This window comes from Bos indicus x Bos taurus, chromosome 6 (assembly GCF_003369695.1).
Source record: "Bos indicus x Bos taurus breed Angus x Brahman F1 hybrid chromosome 6, Bos_hybrid_MaternalHap_v2.0, whole genome shotgun sequence".
In the NCBI taxonomy this organism is placed as follows: domain Eukaryota; kingdom Metazoa; phylum Chordata; class Mammalia; order Artiodactyla; family Bovidae; genus Bos; species Bos indicus x Bos taurus.
The window spans coordinates 36,740,556-36,757,291 of NC_040081.1; the positions used below are offsets into that span (position 1 = coordinate 36,740,556).

Here is a 16,736-nt window from a genome sequence, read left to right on the forward strand (position 1 = left end):
TGAGTTTATCATTCCAAACAATTTTGGAGTTTGTCTTCTTAGTTGATTAAAGGAACATAGCAACCAGAGATGTAAAGTCAGGAGCTTTAAATTCAAAGAAATGTCTCTTGTCACTGACTGCTTGGCCACCCCCCTTTTTGTAATATCTATGTCATACACTCAAATAAGAATGGAGTGATGGTGATCATGTAGCCTGTCCCTGATCTTGAGTCATATTAATAATATATTTTTTAAGTCAGCTCTAACTCCCATTTATCTTTTGCTGTTTCATGAGTTTTGAGTAATTTTCATACTCTCCCTATTTACTTGTTAGATGTTTAATTGACATCTAATTGGAGTTTATATATTCGGAGTTGTGTCTGCCTCCCTAATGTAGGTTCCAAGCTTGTTATTGTTGTTGTGATATGGCCTATTCATTGGAAATGGAGCTGCTTATTGCATTGAAGTTTAAAATGGACTTGTTTTAAAATTTTAAAAATACATTTAATTGTATTAAATGTATTAAATTACTTAAACATGTTATCAATATAAAATGACCAATAAGGCATTTTACATTAAACTTTTTTTGATCTCTAAAATTTTTAACAAATTGAAATAATTGACATAATAACATTAGTTTCAGGTGTACAACATAATGACATAATATTTGTATATTTTGTGAAGTGATCACCAAAATAAACCTACTTAATATCCATCACACACAAAAGTCACACATTTTTTTCTTCTTATGGTGAGGACTTTTAAGATCTCTCTTGGCTACTTTCAAATATACAATACAATATTATTACCTATAGTTACTGTGCCACACATTATATCCCCAGGTCTTATTTATTTTATAACTGGAAGTTTGTACCAAAGCAGTTTTGTTTTAAGTGTATTGTTAACTACTGTTTACAGTCTCATTTACCTGGACTATCAACTTATTGTTGCTTTTCCCTCCACAGGAAGGCGGAAATGCTCAAAATGTCTTCCAATAGTTACGAGGTTTCTATCCCAATGTCAAAAAAACTCAACGGCATTCCAGAGACAACCTCTAAGGACCTGCAGACATTAACTGAAGGAGCTGTGTTAAGTTTTCATAACATCTGCTATCGAGTAAAAGTGAAGACTGGCTTTCTACTTTGTCGGAAAACAATTGAGAAAGAAATACTAGCAAATATCAAGTATGTGCTTGAACTTTTATTTAAGTAGGTTCATTGACATGCAGATTTTGGCAGGTTTTGCTTATTGCACATAAAGGTGTGCGAGTCTATACAGATATATAGACACATGCTTTCATTTCATTTGACTAAACTAGCAGTGAAAGGGTTGGATCACATGTTAAGTATATATAAATATAAGACTATAAACTAAGTCTAAGATAGAAACTATACTTAGCTTAGGTTATGCAGTTGAAGTCCAAAGTGATAAGAGAATTTAGGATCCAAATTAATATTTAATTATAGTTTAGAATCCAAGTTAATACAAAACTTTGATTCTTCATTCTCTTCATCCAGCAACTAATGCATTAAATGGTGGCAAAGTGGGCAATAGAGTAGGAAGAAAATGAGCACTTAGTATCTACTGGGTCCCAAGATATCTTTTTCATATATCATAGCCTTTAGGGTTTTACTGTTTTTCTGAATTCTAGAAAATATGAGCTGGATTCTTCCTCTCTGTGGAGTGGAAAGTGCATCTGGGTTTGCTTAGATAGCACAGCCTATGTGTTTTGTTAATTTTTTGTTTAATAGGGGAATAATTATTCCTAGATAAAGCAAACAGCTTTTTCTGGCTTTCTAAGACTGGAGGAATGGTTTATTAAGAACCCTTTGGCCAGGTACGGCTACAAACCTGTATGGAATCAGATGCTTCTCACGTTTTCTTAGTGCGTTATATGCGACTGTGGTCTTTTCTATTACTGGCAGCCGACTGCTTCCAGAGGGCTAGAAAATGACAAATAGGGGAGAGAATTTAGGGATGTGGGTTGGGAAAAAACATGAGGGATCTAAAATTGATTAGGTTGCCAGAAGGGAATAAATTTTTCTCTATGCAATAACACAGATTATACCACCTTCTTATGTTGAGAAACTCTGTGTATCGGGAGAGGAATAATTGATGAAAAGCTTTTATCTTCTGTTCCATATCTAGACTAGCGTTGACTGACCTTTCTGTAAAGCTTACTTTTTTTTTTTTTGGTAGAGCATAATAATCAAGAAAAAAGCTGGTCACTTCAGATTTTGTGCTGATAAGTGGAAGGTAACAAATGATTTGAATATGTACAGGTTGGTAAAATATACACTGCTCCAGGGTACATTTACCTTGCTTATGCTTTAAAGGTAGTAAATTAGTAACTTGATATACTAAAAGCGTCATCTGCTCAAGCCTTTATAATGTTTTTATGGTTCAGTGGTGTGCATTTTAGCAACAGATGAGTTCATCCTTACATGCATTCCTAGGTTCATAAAAACTCAGTCAAATCTTGTAATCATTTCAAATTTTACAGTTAAAAGGATACAAGGTTGTTTTTGTTTTTTTCTTGCTTGCTCACACTACTGGTTTAGGCAGTAGTGTCTTTTATGTTCTCCCTATCTGCTGGCTTCAACTAAGTAGAGTTTCTGGGATGTGGAAAAGGGTGCTCTGATTTATCTCATATTTGATTCATGTTTGATAGCACCATCAGCATTCAAAATAGTAACTGTGTTCCAGAAAAGCTGATGAGGATCTTGATTTTTTGTTTTTCCTTTGGACATTTTATAATTTCACCTGTAGAATCAATATAGACTCTCATTTCCCTCTGGGGGAGAAGATGCTAAAATAAAATCTGACTGTATGAATTCAAAAAGATGAGATTTTACTTCCTTATAAAAATCTTCCTGCTTAGTTTTTCTCCATACCCAGCAGCTGAACTTTTTTCTCACCAAAGCTGAAGATTTCTAGAAAAAGTGATCCATTCCAATGGCTGTGTGGCTATCTTATGTTCAGGGAAATCCATTATACTATTTGGGAATTTTTTAAATTAATAATTTATTGTGAGATCATTTCAAGTTTAAACCTTGTGGAATATAGCCCTCTCACCCAGATTCCCAGCTGTGAATATTTCACTGCATTTGTTCATCACTTTGTTTCTTTATCTACCCATTGTCACTAATACTTTTCTAAACCACTTGAGAGCCAGCGGTCTGTATGATGCTCCAGTATTCCTAACTCCTCCAATGTATATTTTCTAGAAATAGTGACCCTCTCTTAGATAAACACAGGTCATTGTCTATAATAAGCTCAGGGGAAGTGTAGCTTCATAATGAATGCAGTGATGGTTCTTATGGAGCCTTGGTAAACCATGCTCTTCACATGGTTGACTGGCCACCAACCACATCATGTCTCTTCAGTCTCATCCAAGCTGGTTTATTCCTGTCCCGCCCCTTAATCTTGGTCATCTGATTATGTTAATGTCTCCCAGCCTTCTTTACCATATGTCACCGTTTTCCCCTTTGTAATTGACAAATTTTATGAGAGAGATACTGTGACATTATTCCAAAATTCTATTTCTCATTAAACTTCAACCCACCAGCTCTAGCCCCCATTGATGGCCCCTGCCTGTATCAGCAGGAACAATCTGCTTTGGTAGTTAATTATTCTATATTTACCAAAATGTGACTTTCTGTTTTCATCCATCTCTTCTATATGTATTAGTTTGCATTCTAGTAAAAGGAAGAACTTCATTCACCATCTCTTATATTTGTATTTGTATAAATATAGACCCATAGATTTGTATTTTATTCAATAGCATTCAATAGTAGTGCACTCGGAGAAGGCAATGGCACCCCACTCCAGTTCTCTTGCCTGGAAAATCCCATGGATGGAGGAGCCTGGAAGGCTGCAGTCCATGGGGTCACTGAGGGTCAGACACTACTGAGCGACTTCACTTTCACTTTCCACTTTCATGCATTGGAGAAGGAAATGGCAACCCACTCCAGTGTTCTTGCCTGGAGAATCCCAGGGACGGGGGAGCCTAGTGGGCTGCCGTCTACGGGGTCACAGAAAGTCGGACACGACTGAAGTGACTTAGCAGCAGCAATAGTAGTGCACTATTGTCATTATTTGTCTTGATACTCTTATTGTTCCTAATTTGGTCAGTGAGAAACTTTCATGGTAGGCTCTGTATTTTTTTAACTCATTCTTTTGACATATTCTCATTCTTTGAATATTTTGTTGGATAGCAAGAGGTTTCAGACTCATTGTGTACTTAACTTGTGTCAGACCTGGAAGCAGCTGATGTTCCTTTTTGTGGAGAATGGAAATAATTATACACCAAGATCTGGGTGCTTGGAATGTTTATTGCTATTAGGGTTTAGACTTCTTATAGCTTTTAGACTTCTTAGTGGACAGACCCAGGGAACATATGTATGTTTCAGTATATGCACATGTGTACTTATACATATATCTAAAACTTTCTACATCTGTGTATGTAGATTAAAACCCATGACTTCTCATTATTACGTTCTCCAATTTTTATCTAATACTCCAATGTTCTTTCCACATACCCATGTTTGTGAAACATCATTTCAGAATGTGACAAGCCTGGTTCTCATTGTCTTTGAGTTACCTATTGGTTTACTCAATCAATATTCTTATTCTTCAGTATAAGGAGACTCCTGCACCTTCACCTGTTGCTCCTCTTCCTCCCACCTCCCTTTGCAGCCTATGTTCTTGGATACTGGCATTGCTGTACATCTACCCTCTTTCATCACCTTCCTACTGAGAAGGGAAGTGGAAGTCTAATAGAAATGACTGATATATTTGAACATCAAATAACAAATAGGGAATATAACTAAGTTTTTTCCCAATCAGACAAAACCTATTTTTCATAAACTTTTCCTACTTCTTTTTAAAAAAATATTTATTTATTTGACTGTATTGGGTCTTAGTTGTGTCATGCAGGATCTTTCATTGTGATGTGCAGGCTTTCTAGTTGTGTGGGCTTAGTTGCTCTGCAGCATGTGGGATCTTGGTTCCTTGACCAGGGATTGAACCCACGTCTCTTGCATTGCGAAGCAGATTCTTAACCTCTGGACTATCAGGGAAGTCCCTTTCCTATTTCTTGACATTAGTTTTTATTGAAAATATTTCTTTTGATTTTCCTATAAGTAATTGTCATTTATGGAAATGTGGAGACTCATTTATTCAACAAATGTCCAATATCTACTATGTACTTGACATTGTGCAAGATGCTAGTGACAGATGTGTCCTCTGTCCTCAGAAACCTTTTATTCGGATGGGGGACTCAGACAACTAGCATACCTCACTGTGTCATTCTATTGTAATAGAAGGGTTAGAAGACACTGTGGATATCACTAACCCTAAATCAGAGGTTTGGAGGTGTGGAGAGAGAAAAGGTGAAAATTGTATATGTGCACACTCATGTGTGAGTGTGTGTGTGTGTGTGTGGGTAGAGGATGGAGAAAGGTCATGTTCCAGGCAGTGGGAATGGCATTGACTACAACCCAACACCAAAGGATTAACCCATTACCCACTAAAAAGTAATACATGTGATGTGAATCTTTTAGCTAGGTTTCATTTCATGTATCAGTATTTAGGTGGTCTACCCATTGTAAACCACTGTGCTACATGCTTTGGGGGTGGGGGATAGGACAAGGTGACATAATTCTTGTTGGCAAAGTTTTACGGTATAAAGAGGGGAACTTTCCTGCATATAAATGCTGTGAAGCAGTACCTAAGGGGGGGAATTGGTTTTGAGGGATGACAGTAGGGCAGAGGGCAGGGTGGGGAAACAAGGGAAGTTTAGACCATAGACTACTTTATGGGCCATCCATCTGTGTTGCAACTACTCATCTCTGTTGTTGTAGCATGAAAGCAGCTATAGATAACATGTACATGAATGAATGTACTCTGTTCCAGTAACACTTCATTTATGGAAGCAGAAGACAAGTGACCAGCTGTACTAGAATGTAAATTCCACTCAGACTAGGACATTGATTCTCAACTTTGACCTGTGTCCTAGAAGAGTATCTTGTTATACACAGTAGACACTGGATAACTGTGTTGAATGAATGAAGGGAGAATTAGCCACTGCTCCACACTGGAACTGTTGCAGTTGTGATTGTCTGCTATTGTTGTCTCCAAGAACCTGTAAAATTCTCTCTTAGAATGTTTATATTCAGTTCAGAATTAATTATTTCAGATTGCTTGATCTTAATTTGAGGAGATATTTTTAAAACCTGGAAAGATTTTCTGACAATTAAATCTTTTTCTTTTTTAATTTATTTATTTGGCTTCACTGATCTTAGTTGCAGCATGTGGGATCTAGTTCCCTGATCAGGAATTGAACTGCCCCTTGCATTGAGAACATAGGGTCTTAGCCACTGGACCACCAGGGAAGTCTTAACAATGATGTCTTAATGAATAACAAGCTTATATCGGGTACATTAAGAGCTATTGATAAATGCATCTTGAAAGTTCACTCAACCATTAGTATGTCTTTTACATCTGTGGGGAAAGGTCACTGAAAAAATAAGAGATTTTTCTGTTTTACAGTTTGTTCCTGGTTTACCTAACTCATTTATTTGCCAGTGTTTCAGCTGATGAGCAAAGTGAAACATACTTGTCATCCTAGTACCAGCCATTTCACAGTTTTGACGTTGCAAGCTCAAAAGTCAGTAAATGCTGAGGTCCTCTTGATTGGAAGCACTGAGGCACATTGTAAAGTTTATCGCTCACAACACTTGTGTAATCAAATAATTTGTTTCTGTGAAAATATGTGTGAATGGAATACCCTTTGGTTTTGGAACTTCCACTTGGAATAGATGCCATTTTCTCTGTGGAATAAATTTTGACTTGCCTACCAGTTTCAAAGAGAGATTGGCCTTAGTCATCAGAGTTGTGAAAGGGCTTCACAGGCCTCTTATTTCATCATGCCTTTATAACTGTGGAGGCCTTGCCCTTAATTCTTCTTTCTCCCATTCATTGTCTTTAACCATTCTACTGGCAACCTCTAGGATAAAAACCAAAATATTCATCCTCTTCTTGTGACTCAGAACCGTCAACACTACCTTAATTTTTTCCTCCCTCCTGCTTTCTGTCTGAATATTGACTACCCTCAAACATCTGCCTTGTCTGTTTGGAACATGCTGTGTGTACACCATCTCTGTATATCCTTAAAGGGTATCTACTATAGGAAGTGGCATCCACCATTTATTAAAATTGGAGGATAGTTGCTTAACGATGTTGTGGTGGTCTCTGCCATATATCAAAACAAATCAGTATACTTATATATACACACACACACACACACACACACACACACACACACAGATGCTGTGCTTAGTCACTCAGTTGTGTCTAACTCTTTGCGACCTCGTGGACTGTAGCTGCCATGCTACAGTGGGGCATGGGGATGGGGATTCTCCAGGCAAGAATACTGGAGTGGGTTGCCATGCCCTCCTCCAGGGGATCTTGCCAACTCAGGGATCAAACCCAGATCTCCCACATTGCAGGCAGATTCTTTATCATCTGAGCCACCAGGAAAGCCCAAGAATACTGGAGTGGGTAGCCTATATCTTCTCCAGGGGATCTTCCCAACCCAGGGATCGAATCCAGGTCTCCCGCATTGCAGGCAGATTCTTTACCATTTGAGCCACCAGAAAATATATATATATATATATATATATATATGTATCTCGTCCCACCACTTCTAAACTAAGAAATAAGTATAAATTTCTACTTATACTTTACAAGAAAGAAAATGATATATCTTGAGGGTATATATTTTACTTTTCTAATTTGATTAAGAATTTTGTAAGGGTTTAGAACTGGTGATATTTTCTTTTTAACCCCCTTGAGGTGCTTTATTCCAGCCATTGAATTTCATTGCAGGTTTACTGCTTCTTTGTCTGACTAGATTTGAGCAATGAGGACACTACTACTGATGATTCTAGGAATCCACTGACATTAATTGTGTAGAACTTGACAAGGTAGTGAGTCACATGATGTGAAGATAATGATCGTCAAGCGTCACTCAAGACTTATTATGCACTTTATTTTACACTGTGAAAGGAGAGTAAGTGTAACAGAGACGCTTCACCAACATCTGTTACGTCAGGGAACTTTGAAAGTTCTTGTGTCCTTTTCTAAAAATATTTAAATGGTGTAGAGAATAAGTGAAAGGAGTTTAGAGGAGCCCAAGTCATTTTTATTCTAAGTCCTGACTAGTGATTAACATTCTTTGTTGTTTGCTAGATTTTTATTACTCAACAATTCAGTTTCTCCTTCCTTTAAGAGTTGATTTGTGCTTTTTTTTCTATCATTTTATCAACCTTCATTGAGTGTATTAAATACAAACCCTAAATTATAGAACTGGCTTTAAACTGGGTCAGTAACTGGATATATTTCTGCATTTACAGTGGAGTCATGAAACCTGGCCTCAATGCCATTCTGGGACCCACAGGTGGAGGCAAATCTTCGTGAGTATAACAGTATAAGTAAGCTTTTTCTTTGTAGTTTTCATGTGTGGTTTTTAAAAAACTGAATTATAGTCAACATAAATATTATGTTAGTTTCATGTGTCAAATATAGAGATTTGACATTTGCATTCATCAAATGATCACCATCATAAGTCAGGCCGTCTGTCCCCGTATAAAGTTACTACAGTATTATTGACCCTATTCCTTATATTGTGTGTTACATCCCTGTGGCTTATTTATTTTATGACTGGAGGTTTGTACCTCTCAAATCTCCTTCACCTATTCCCCACCCCCAGTTTTAAGGTGCTTTTAAAGAACACTTTCGTATGAGCAGGTGTCTGTTTGTTGCACATTTTCTGCATGTCTGGTTTGGTATTGGTTGCTACAGATAAGGTGCAGTTGTGCTGGCTTGTGATTGTGTCCTGAGGAAGTCTTATTAGGTCAGCTTTACTAATAGGACACTAACAAGACTCGATAAGGTGATTGACATACAGCTGTCAGCTATGACTTGAGCTATGGAGTGGAAAAGGAAGGGGATAAAATTGAAAGTGGGGAGAGGAGCCAATGGCATAGTGAAGGCTTATATCTTAAGCAAAGGATCACATTGCCTGCCTGGAGACCCCCAAGGTCAGACAACCAAGGGGGCAGTTTGGGTGGTCTGTGCTGGATCAGGTAAGGGAGCTTTACTTTCATATTTTGGGGCTTTATTATAGCATATAATTTTTAAAAAGAAGGTAAGATTTACAATATATGTATATAATTTTAGTTAAACCATGTAATTTCTTGATCTGTTAATTTGGATTCAAATTAGCTAAGAGGTAAAGCCTGATTTGGGGGGGAAAAAAAGCAATAACGTATGTCTTTTTATAGGTTGTTAGATATCTTAGCTGCAAGGAAGGATCCACATGGATTATCTGGAGATGTTTTGATCAATGGAGCACCTCGACCTGCCAATTTTAAATGTAACTCAGGTTATGTGGTACAAGTAAGTATTTGTGACTTTACCTATTAGATTTCTTCTGATTTTTCATATGGGCAAGTGCCTTGGCTGATAGTTGAGTGTGCTTCCAATTGACTATATGACATAATCATAGAAACAACTTTTCTTTATACCCGCTTTTCATAATATCCTATAAGATTCAGAATCGTATTAAATGAAAAGAAAGTCTGGAATATGACCCTTGTAAGGGCAGTAGTATCAACTCTTATTATCATATCATTTCTAAAATACATTACTATTTTACTTTTTTTGCCTTACCCTCACCTCTCTCCTTCCCCTAGCTCAGAACAGTGTTATATAATCCTTGTGTAAAGCATTCTATAAATGTCTGCCAGTAATAATCATAATGACCTGTGTTCTCTCTTGGTATACAGGTTAGAAATGAAAATTAATCCATCAGGCTATGCAGCTGTCTGAACATGGAATTATTGTAATTTGTTTAATTGCAAGTTCATTATTGGGGCTTCCCAGGTGGCACAGTGGTAAACAATCCACCTGCCAATGCAGGAGATGCAAAACATGTGGGTTCCATTCCTGGGTCAGGAAGATTCCCTGGAGAGGAGAATGGCAACCCACTCCAATATTTTTGCCTGGCGTATCCCATGGACAGAGGACCCTGGCAGGCTACAGTCCATAGAATTGCAAAGAGTGGGACATGACTGAGCACACAACACACACAAGTTCATTATTAGCTAGAACTTGGGTATCTTATTTTTGTGGATAAGTTAGATATACTACAGAGTGATGGTATTAGAAAAGACCTGATATATCTTGTTAAAATGCCATTTTTCTTTAAGGATGATGTTGTGATGGGAACTCTGACAGTGAGAGAAAACTTACAGTTCTCAGCAGCCCTTCGGCTTCCAACAACTATGACAAGTTACGAAAAAAATGAACGGATTAACAAGGTTATTCAAGAGTTAGGTCTGGATAAAGTGGCAGATTCCAAGGTAATGTGGAAAAAACTGATAATATCATAGTCAGCAAATAGGACCTCACCTGTGTGGATAGTATGACTTACTCAGAGATTTTCTATAATATGTATGGTCAAGAGTGGCTGCTTTCTGAAGCCATGAGAAAAGTGACTGGTTACCTAACATGAAGATGGAAGTTAACAGGTTAAAAAAAACTGAAGGTGATTAACTCTGGGGCAGCAAGTGTGGCAATGTGTTCTAGTATGTGGAAGTGTTCTTTGCTGTGAGCAGGTGACCCTTTCTGTGACTGCAGCTCTTGACCCTATCCCACCTCCGGTTGGTTGGTTGTCGCGTCTCATTCAGTGTCTTCCCGCTAACTTTCCTTCTTCCTGTTTTCTTTTCCTCTTGTAGTTGTTCTTCTTCTGCTCTTCCATGAGGCTTTCTTCCATTGCTTTTGAGAATTATATTTCTGGAATTCATAAATGATGAAAATTCAAGGATTCAGTGTGTTTCACTTTGCTGTCAGTTGGCTTCCAAAATTATATTCAGTCAAACTAGGGATTTATTTGTAGTTTGTGTAGCTTCCAACTTGTTTTTCTGAAGTCTTTCTTTTGACATTTTTGTCTCCCATTCCTCCCTCCCTCACTTCCCCTCTCCCTTTCTTCTACCAGTATCTACTTACAGACTGTTACATGCTGGTCTATTTTAGGCTTTAGATATAACAGCTGTAGGCAGGAGAGTAAAGTAACTCCTTTTGTGAGTTATGCAAGTTTGGAAAGGAGAATTGAGATAAATGAGTAACCTTTATGGTTGATGACTAGGTATAAAAAGATTTTCTGGAAAACATCTGTATCTTTTGGTGAAGATGAGTTTTTCAGCTTGTGATGGCTCTAGTTTAGTCCCCTTGTGGTAGAGGTAACAAAGAATGGGGATATTTTGCTGGCTGCTGTTTCAGATGGTACTTTCTGACATTATTTAATGTAAAGTATATTTTGCTGTATTTTTTTTGGAAAAATAACTCTGAGATGCCACCATATTCCACTAAATTCATTTTGAGAGTGATTGGATTTCCTTTGTATTAGCTCTGTCTATTTGATATTGTCTTTCCAATAAAGTATTTACCATTCTTTACCTTTAAGTAAAAGTTCTCTACCAATAGGCAGTCATTACCCATTCCTTGCATGGATTTCCAAGGAAAATAAGCTGAAACAGTTTGTTGACTTAGAATTTATTTATCTAATTAATTGAAATACTTCACTTAATGTTTTGAGTTTTTATGAAATTTTAAGCATGACAAATATAGAGAGAATAGTCTGATTACTTAGTTGTTACTGAGTCCAAGTTTGTATAGCTCACCATGTGACAGACCAGTAAATTGAGAGATGAATTGTTGGGTCAAAGAAAAGTGACTTTATTTGAAAAGTCAGCAGACTGAGAAGATAGTGGATGAATGCCCTAAACAGCTATCTTACCCAAATTAGAATTAGACTTATTTTATAATAAGAGAGGAAGAGGGTGTGATTGGTTGTTGCAAACTTCTTAATGTCAGAATCTTTTGTTCTTGCAGCTGTTCATGTGGATCTGATCACAATGTTCCTATAAACCTCTAATAAGACAAATGTTATTCTCTGTTATGCAACTTTCTATCTCTGTATGAATGGAAAAGTCTAATCATTCTGACCTTTAAAGGTTAGATCCTGGAGAATGGGCTATCCTGTATGGACTATAAGCCACATTCATTCACGTTTCCTCATTTTTCTCCAAAATGTCTGTTACAGGTCAGTTGTTAGAGGATCCAATCATGGGCATGAGTAGCACTTGATTATTATCTTTTTGAAGACTCATAAGAATTGAAGTGATAATATGATTGAACCTGACTTCATATTGAATCTATTCCTTTAGATCTAACCTGTATACTCTGTTTCCTGAGCTTAGTCATGCTGGCTCCACATCTTTTACAGAAGGATATTGATGACTATTAATATAAGAATTATTTCCTACTTCCTTTCTCCCCCAAAACCTTCCTGGTCCCCCACCACACAGTAACGCTGACTGGTTGAAAAGACCCGGCCAATTGCCCTGTAGAATAGTCTACCTTCCCATGTAGAATAGCCCTATAGAATAGTCTACTCATCCAGTTGCCCTGTAGAATGAGTCAGGACTTCCTTAGTAAGTTAAGGTACAGGAGGGCTCAGTTTGATGTAAGAGGTGCTAATGTGGTATAATAGGAGGTGAACTTTCCTAGCTACCAAGCCACACTGATGACTTTATTGGGGATGGGGTGGGGGTATCAGAAGGCTATAAGAAGACTAACAATTATAGATGCTTTCAACTTCTCTGCTCCTATCTTCATCTCCCTTTTTGGTCTATAATTTCAGACCAAATCTTTTAGTGTTCTAGCTTAACTGTCTTAAAACTAAATGTTTGGCTTGATAAGAAACATATAAAGCATAGGTTTCATATCTTACCAGTTCTGACCTGGACCTCAGTTTACTCTTCAAGTTAAAGAGAAGCCTGCCTCTTCTCCCATATCGTCATTTATTTGCTATTCTGAGAAAACAAGGATGATGTGATGAAGTAACTCTTTTAGGGCTGGAACATTTTAGGAGCTCAACAAATGATAGTGGCAGAGGATGTTATTGTTAATAATGACATTTGTGTTTTAGGTTGGAACTCAGTTTATCCGTGGTGTGTCTGGAGGAGAAAGAAAAAGGACTAGTATTGCAATGGAGCTTATTACTGATCCATCCATCTTGTTCCTGGATGAGCCCACAACTGGCTTAGATTCAAGCACAGCAAATGCTGTCCTTTTGCTCCTGAAGAGGTAAATGCCATGAGAATATTATTCTTTCACTGATCTACTGCATGGTCACCTGCTACATACCAGGTATTTTTCTTGGTGCAAGGGATTCATCAGTAAGCACAACAGACAGAAATGTCTTCCTTGGTTGCAGGGAAAGTCAGTTAACAAATGTAAGTGTTTCATGAAAAATGAGGTGGGCTGAGAGTGTAGCAAAATATGGCTATGGTGGAATAGAGATGCTGTGTTATATATAGAATGATCAGGGAAGACCTCAACGAGGTCTTGAGCTGGGAGCAAGTGAACAAGACCTGGATATATGAGAGTAGAGAGTTCAGTGGAAGGGACAGCCAGTGGCCCTGAGGCAGAGTGTGCCTCCTGTGTTTGGAACCCAGTAAGCTGTGGAGAGGGGTGGGTGTTACTTATTGATTACTTTGCTCAGGGTGCCTTAGCGTAGTATAACAAACTGGATGGCTTAACGTAGAAATTTAGTTCTTCACATTTTTGGAGTCTAGATGTCCAAGATCAGGCATTCAGCAGAACTGTTTCTTCTGAGGTCCCTCTCCCTCAGCTTGTAGATAGCTGTCTTCTCTCTGTGTTTTTACTTCATTTTCCCTCCATGTATCCATGTCCTGATCTCCTCTTCTTATGAGGACACTGGTCCTGATTGAATGATGACACTCATATGACCTTATTTATCATAACTGCCTCTTTATAGTAAAGAGCCTCTCTCCAAATACAGTTATATTCTGAGGTGCTAGGGGTCAGGACCTCAACATGAATTTTGAGGACACACGATTCAGTTCATAACAGTTAGAAAAGGACATGAGATGGGATTGAGTGGTTGGCAGATTATGTAGACTATAGATCACTCTAAGAACTATGGCTTTTACTGTCTAGGTGATGTGGCAAGCTTTCAGATAGTTGTAGAACGGAGGACCAGCAGTTATGTAGAGAAAAGGCTGTATAATTGGTCAGGGGTGAGTGGGAGGAATCCAGTCAGGAGGCTGTCTGTATTAGCACAGTTGAGGTATGATGCCAGCTTTGACTAGGATGGTAGTGGGGAGAGGGGGAGAAGTAGGTGGGTTCTATCTGTTTTCCAAATAGAGTCAACAGGATTAGCTTAGAACTGGATGTAGGGTGTGATTATTGAGAGAATAACTTCTGAGGTTTGGGGCCTGAAAAATGAAAGAATGGAGTAAAGAATGTCATTTACAGAGGGAGAAGGAAGGAGAGGGTGGGATGTATGAAGAGAGTAACATGGAAACATATACACTGCCATGTGTAAACTAGGCAGACAATGGGAATTTGCTCTATGATTCAGGGAACTCAAACTGGGGCTCGGTAACAACCTAGAGGGGTGTGATGGAGAGGGAGGTTTAAAGGGAGGGGACACAGGTATACCTATGACTGGGTCATGTTGATGTTTGGTAGACACCAACACAATATTGTAAAGCAATATTCAAGTAAAAATAAATTCATTAAAAAAAAAGAATGTCATTTACTTTTACAAAGAAGATGGGAGGAGAACCATGGTTATAGGATATACTTCAGAAGTTTTGGACATCTTTTTTAAAAATCTTCACCCTTCCAGAACAGTTAGAAGAGTAGTACCAAGTACTACCTTACCACCTTACACACTTCCCAGCCACAGAGTCCACAGCACTGATGATATTGTCACCATCCAGTCCATGAGCTCCAGTCAGACTTCCCCAGCTGCCCCAGAAGTGTCTCTTTTTTCCCTTTCTGGCTCAGGATTATCTCCAGAAACCGTTTTTTTTTTTGGGGGGGGGGGTCTTTTCTAATCCTGAACGGTTCTTTATTCTTTGCCTGCCTCTCACGTCCTCACACGTATTTGAGAGTACATTTCATAGGGTGACCCTCAAGGTGTATCCATCCAGTGTTTCCTCATGATCAGACTCATGCCATGAATTCTTGGCAGGGATGCTGCAGAAATGATGCTGTATTCTCAGTGATAACATCAGGCTGTGTGATTTTGACTTCTCCCATCATGGGTGATGTTCACCTTCATCAGCTGGTCATGTTGGTATCTGCTGGCTTTATATGCTATGAAATAACTATTTTCCCTTTGTAATTGATTAGTATTTTATTAGGGGAGATAATCAGATATTAGGCCAGTATCCTGTTCCTCATAAAATCTTCCATGCACCAGTTTTAGCCTATATTCACAATTGCCTCTATCAGCTATGAGTATGAGGGTAACCAAGTGGTGATTTTCTTTTTACATCATTCATTCAGCATGTATTCATTGGTCTTTTACTGTAAAGAAACTTTCTTCCTTCTCTGTTCATATGTTTACTCATTTTCTCCTTTTATTAAATGGGTTATAATCTGTTATTCTTACTTATTTTCATGACAAAATTCACCCTGATTTGGCCAGTGGGAGCCCCCTCAGTCTGCCTTTTGTGTCATTTTTACATGTCCCTGTCATTCTTTAAGCATTTCTTTACCTTATGGTCAGCAAGATGTTCCAGGCTCATCTTGTACTTTTTCTGCATCAGATGTTTCTTCATGGAGTCCTGGTTCCTCCCAGTTTAGCTATGATTTAAAAACCAAGATCTGATTACTTGGTGTGCTCACTGCCATGGGACTGTTGTTGCTTCTAGACCCACTTAACAGACAGACCTAGGAAATGTGTATGTGTATGTATGTAGATATAACATAGAAATACATATGTATATTTTATTTGGAAATATATTTACTATAAATATGTTATATGTATGTGTGTAATAATTTGAATAGAACTTACATGTTGAAGCATATTTGTAACTATTGCGCTATTAGTGTGTACATATTTTTTTTAAGTGGATTTATATTATTTCCAATCCTGATCTAACACTTGAGTGCTCTTTTTAGCCTTCTGCCTTTCCGTGTTTTTAAATGACTTTTCAGACAATGAGAAACTTGGCTCCCATTATCTCAGTATGTTTCCTTTCTTCCTCAGTAAACTAACTTAACTGTTCAATTTAATCAGTTTCCCGGTCACTCTGGTGGTTTCCTATGCTCACCACCTCTGGGACAATTACCGCTACTCCCCATTTTTAAAAAGCTGTTGGATACACCATCTTTATACGGCATGCCCTCCGTATCATTACCTTTTTTTTGTTCCTGTACATGGGGAATTTCTCTAGTTGCAGCAAGTGGTGGCTGCTCTTTGTTGCGGTGCACAGGCCTCTCATTGAGGTGGCTTCTCATTGTGGAGTATGGGCTCTAGAGCACCGGTTCAGTAATTGTGGCAGATGGGCTTAGGTGCCTCTCGGCACGTGGGGTCTTTCTGGAGCAGGGATCGAACTCAATGTCCCCTGCTTTGGCATGCTATTCTTAACCGCTGAACTACCAGGGAAAACCCTACCTTGCTTCTTCTGATGTCCATGCCCTTGTAAGCAAGCCCCTATGCTAGAATAAGAAGAAACGGGAAGATGGAAATGTCTAAGATTTTAGACATTTTAAGTTTGAGGTATCAATTGCACATGTAAGTGAAGATGTCAAGTAACAGTTCTGGGATTCAGGTTCAGTTAGAGAATACATCCATGATATTTTTATTA

At 38.1% G+C, this 16,736-nt stretch overlaps 1 protein-coding gene across 9 annotated transcripts in view; it reads left to right on the forward strand.

Annotated features, from left to right (window-relative positions):
* Positions 1–16,736, forward strand: part of ABCG2 (ATP binding cassette subfamily G member 2 (Junior blood group)) — a 127,627-nt gene that overhangs the window by 81,825 nt on the left and 29,066 nt on the right. For 8 of the 9 annotated variants that reach the window (XM_027544104.1, XM_027544107.1, XM_027544109.1 and 5 more), the window contains 5 exons: positions 945–1,163; positions 8,397–8,456; positions 9,327–9,441; positions 10,254–10,406; positions 13,037–13,194. In XM_027544104.1, the coding sequence (XP_027399905.1) occupies positions 955–1,163; positions 8,397–8,456; positions 9,327–9,441; positions 10,254–10,406; positions 13,037–13,194 (695 nt within the window). In that variant the 5' untranslated portion in view covers positions 945–954. Of the gene's footprint in view, positions 1–944; positions 1,164–2,238; positions 2,262–8,396; positions 8,457–9,326; positions 9,442–10,253; positions 10,407–13,036; positions 13,195–16,736 lie in introns of those variants that run through there. The other variant, XM_027544112.1, reaches the window with a different exon arrangement.